This window comes from Vigna radiata, chromosome 7 (assembly GCF_000741045.1).
Source record: "Vigna radiata var. radiata cultivar VC1973A chromosome 7, Vradiata_ver6, whole genome shotgun sequence".
Classification (NCBI taxonomy): domain Eukaryota; kingdom Viridiplantae; phylum Streptophyta; class Magnoliopsida; order Fabales; family Fabaceae; genus Vigna; species Vigna radiata.
In genome coordinates, this window is record NC_028357.1 from 48705597 (window position 1) to 48709952 (window position 4356).

The 4356-nt window shown below is 33.5% G+C and overlaps 1 protein-coding gene across 1 annotated transcript; it reads right to left on the reverse strand.

Moving 5' to 3' along the window:
* Positions 1-2689: 2689 nt before the first annotated feature.
* On the reverse strand, positions 2690-3625 carry LOC106767495 (60S ribosome subunit biogenesis protein NIP7 homolog). Its single transcript, XM_014652401.2, has one exon. It carries the CDS (start codon positions 3553-3555, stop codon positions 2992-2994), a length of 564 nt encoding a protein of 187 aa, XP_014507887.1. The 5' UTR covers positions 3556-3625; the 3' UTR covers positions 2690-2991.
* Positions 3626-4356: the final 731 nt, after the last annotated feature.

Here is a 4356-nt window from a genome sequence, read left to right on the forward strand (position 1 = left end):
ATTAAATACTTAAAATACAAAAAAAGTTATTTGTTAAATATTTAGAATTTATTTAGTTCTTTCGTCATTATAAAGTTAGTATATAATAATAATATATCATTATTTACTATTAATATTATTATGTTTATTATTTTGTATTTGCATCTAACTTTTAATTTTATAAAATGGAAATGGTAGAAGTACTCGTAATTTTATATTTTGTACTATGTTACAAATTCAAATTTAAACCACGTGAATGCTACATTAATGTAGAGAGAGAAAGAAAAAGATGGTTAAGGATAGTGGGGAGGTGTAGGATATTTTTGGAATTAAGAAAATAATGGAGAAGTGTAGAATATTTTTGAAATAAATTAAATTAATGGGGAGATACATGTCCCACTTGGGGAGGTGTAGGGAGCAACACCCATAACATTTTAGTCATCTTAATATCCAATGAAAATCTTTTTAAAGATTACTCAAGAAACATTAACTAAACACCTTACACTCACTAAAATTATAAAGTGACCTTATATAAGTAATCATTCAAAATTAATTGAAACAAACACAACATATATGTGCTTTTCTATTTTCATTATCACATATTTGTATCATATTTGATTTTTATTTTACCAATCTATATTTAAATTAAAACTTACCAATAGAAAAATATTTTGCATTTTTTTAGAATTTAAATTGGAATAAATTCTAATTCCAACCAAAATTTACTATTTTTTTCTTGTTTTCTAAATGATTTAATACAAAATATTTTGAAGTGTATTTAAGGTTTTTTTTTTCAGACTTTTAGTTTACAATTAAGAAAAACAAAAAAAAAATTGCACATATTATCAACGTCTTTTCAAATACATAATGTGGTTCATCTTGAACATAAATATATTATAATTGAAGGACAAATATGTATTTGAACATGTATTTGTCACAATTTAAATATCCTGAATACATAGACCCAAATGTTATCCATCCAAATTAAGAATGTCAAAGTGAGTCAGACTTGACAGGCCGGTCCTATTAATGAATATTTCTAAAGAAACAAAGTCTTACAATTACTTTTCCTATACATGGGAATAATGCCAACATTTCTAACAACTTTTAAAAAATTTTGCATATACTTTTCTATAATAATTTTTCATATTTAAATGTTTTGATAAAATTTTATTTATTTTTTAATTCTATCATTTAATATTCATTAAGTGATACTACGTATTTTAAATGATACAAGTGATCATTAAGAGCTTACATCTTTCTTTTGCTTCTTTGCAAACTTGAAAACGAATAAATGGCAATTCCAGCTTTTAAAACGTTTGATTCAAGAAGATTAAACCAATATATCAAGTAATCGCAAAAATGAATGTCCACTGAATTTAATTTGCTAAACTGAGGAAGAGTTCAAATAGATCATATTTGGTATGAATACTCATCAATTGCAAGCTCAGGTGTTATGCATTGAATTTTAGCACTTTTACACTTTGCACGTTTGTATTCAAACATTCACAATGCCAGGAAGGTATTCGTTTTGTTCTTAAAAAAGCTTCAGTATAAAAATGGTATCAGTCGCTCAGAATGTCTCATGATTTGCATTTGTTAACTCAGAGAACAAGTTAAAAGAAATTACAACATAAGTAGTGTAAAACAAAAGGAAAATGCATAAATTGATCACCTGCATATCAAATCAACCTTTTATCAAGATTCTCCAATGAAGTAACTTTGGAGGCGAAGGAAAATTAATATAGGATAAGATTTGGTTGCCATAATGTAATGACCTTTATAATCCTCAACTGCTGAATATCAAATATGGATGAAGAGAGTATTAACATTCAAACCTTCCAGTGATGTTAGATCCCAAAAGGTGGTTAGCATCGAAAAGTTTTAAAGATTGATGTTAGACCATAAAGGTAATTATGAAAGCAATGCCACAAAATGAATGGGGCAGAAGATAAGTTGACAACTAGGATCAACTATTGCAAGGTCCAATATACTTATTGCACAACAAAATATCTGTGAGAATCGGATTAAGCATGTTCTAAATTAGAAACACTTTTGGTTTATGTACAGCTCCTACCATATTTTTTCTTTCTTGTGTGAACAACCGCTAACCAATCAAAACAACATCTGTCAGATAGGATGAAAGAGATTTTTCTTTCGTACATGTAGATGAAAAAAACAAAACAAAATTTCAAGGATATAACACTGCCATTCTGATATCAGAGTGGTTGTGAACAGGTCCTTCATGGGAGAAACTGTTGAGAAATGAGTTCTCGAGAAATTGTAACAAAACCTACACTCGTTTATTTGGCAAAGCTCCCTACTCATCTTCCTAACTTGACTTCCTTCTCTATTGACCTTTAACTAAATGATTACACAAAGAATTGTACAGAAATTAAAACTAGCTTTAAAAGACACGAATGTATGGCTGGAAAAACCGAATATGTTACAAACTAGACAAACCTGAGTTCATTGAGTACTAGTCTCTAGCATGACATCAGAATTCCTAGCTCCCGTCACTACACTATCATCTGATAAAGTCAACTACAACTATAAATGTAAGGAGTGATATGATTACAATGGGCACAGTGATACATGGAAGGCCATAATTGAAGAATGAATACAACTTTTTATCTTACATAGGTGAATCTGGAATTAAAAGAAGCAAACAATACGCAAGTAAATTAAATTGCTTTGGTTCCACAAGCTGTTTTTCAAGTGAACAGAATAGCCCATATTTCATAATCACTTTTCAATTCATACATATCTTTCTCTTTCAAAGAACTTACAAAAATAACAAAGACAAAACTAATTCCTCCATTAATTACTTTCCCCTGAAAAAATTGCAAAGCAAATCACACCGATCCTCAAAGGCAAATCAACCCCTCCGGCACCACAGAGGAATCTAATAAGTAACCTCAAAGGCAAAGGGATTAAATACATATAATATCGAAGATGATATAATTTCATTAAGTTCAAAATTCAACAAAAAAAAAACGTTTGCAAAATGCATTAAAGCTCATCCTCCATCCTCAAGTACTCTCCCACATCGGCCTGGTGCAGAACAACGATGCCATTGGGATCTAACTTCCTGCAATCCTGCGTAGACTTCGCGGCGACACCGAAACCCAACGGCACATCAGCCATGGAAAATACAACAACTCCGTCACCGGCGGCAATGTTGTCCGTGATTCTGCCCAACGCGCTCTTCAAAACGTGGTTTCCGTACAAGAAAGACATCTCAGACTGCGGTTTGAGCCATACCTTGTGCTTGGCGTTGGCGGCGAGCAAGTTTAGGGCCTGGACGGTGAGGTGGAAGCTGCCGCCGTGGGTGTACTTGCCGATGCAGGTACCAAGGGAGACAAGGTTAGGACGCGCGACGTTGGTGGCGCGCTTGACGAGGGACTCGCTGACATAGTAGATCTTGTTCTTGTGGAGGCGGAAGCAGTAGCGGCCAGGATTGGCATCGGGGCCCTCGTGAGAGGGGTTCTCGACGATGTTCTTGAGGTTGTTTCCGACGAATTTGAAGAGTTTCTCGAACACTACGCTCGTCTCCTTCTCATCCAAAGGTCTCATCTTCCTTTATCTCTCTCTCGCTCCCACCTTCTAGGGTTTTACAGCGAGATTAGGGTTTTTGGTTTTGTTGACTTTAGAGGATGGAAACGAGACTAATGTCTCAAAAAGGGTTTACTCCCTGTACCTCCCCAATTCATCCCCCACCCCCCAATTCTTTTGGACTTTTTTTAAAATACAAAAATAACCTTTTTGTTTTTTTTTATTTTTACCTTTATATTCCTATTTATTAAAATTAACCTACCCTGCCTCTTTTCCATTCTGAACATACACAGACTCAAGATTCCCTCCTTCACGTATTCCCACCCATCAAAGCTTTCATTTTCAAATGCTCTCTACAACTCTCACTCTCCCAGTCCTCTTCTGAACCTGCTGTTGCTTTGTGCGGCCTGTTGGTGTGCGGCGGGTGGCGGTTCGGTGAATGTGTGGCGGTCCAGCGCGGTGCAGAGAGGTGTAGACATTGGTTTCGTTCTTTTCGTTTCTTCTATTTTTTTTAATGTATGTAATGTGTAGGATTTGGTAGCTTTCTCTATTATTGGTATTTGGTTGGTGTGTTTGTTGAGGAGTATGTGGTCTGCTGTTGAGTTCTGTATTATTTGTGTGCTCTGTGTTGTGTGGATCGAAGAAGAAGACGTCCAGGCACTGAAACGGACCATTTCCTATTTTTATGTTTTTAGTTTATTTTATAAGTAATTATATTTTAACTTTTTATTTTCAATTAATTTTGTTACGTTTTTAATTTTTTTTNTTTTATTAGTTTATTGTATTTATAATTAATTTATAAAGTATTTAAATTTTATTTTA

Bases quoted from the DNA above. Each gene is read 5' to 3' on its own strand.
- LOC106767495 (XM_014652401.2), bottom strand. From the start codon at position 3,555: ATGAGACCTTTGGATGAGAAGGAGACGAGCGTAGTGTTCGAGAAACTC.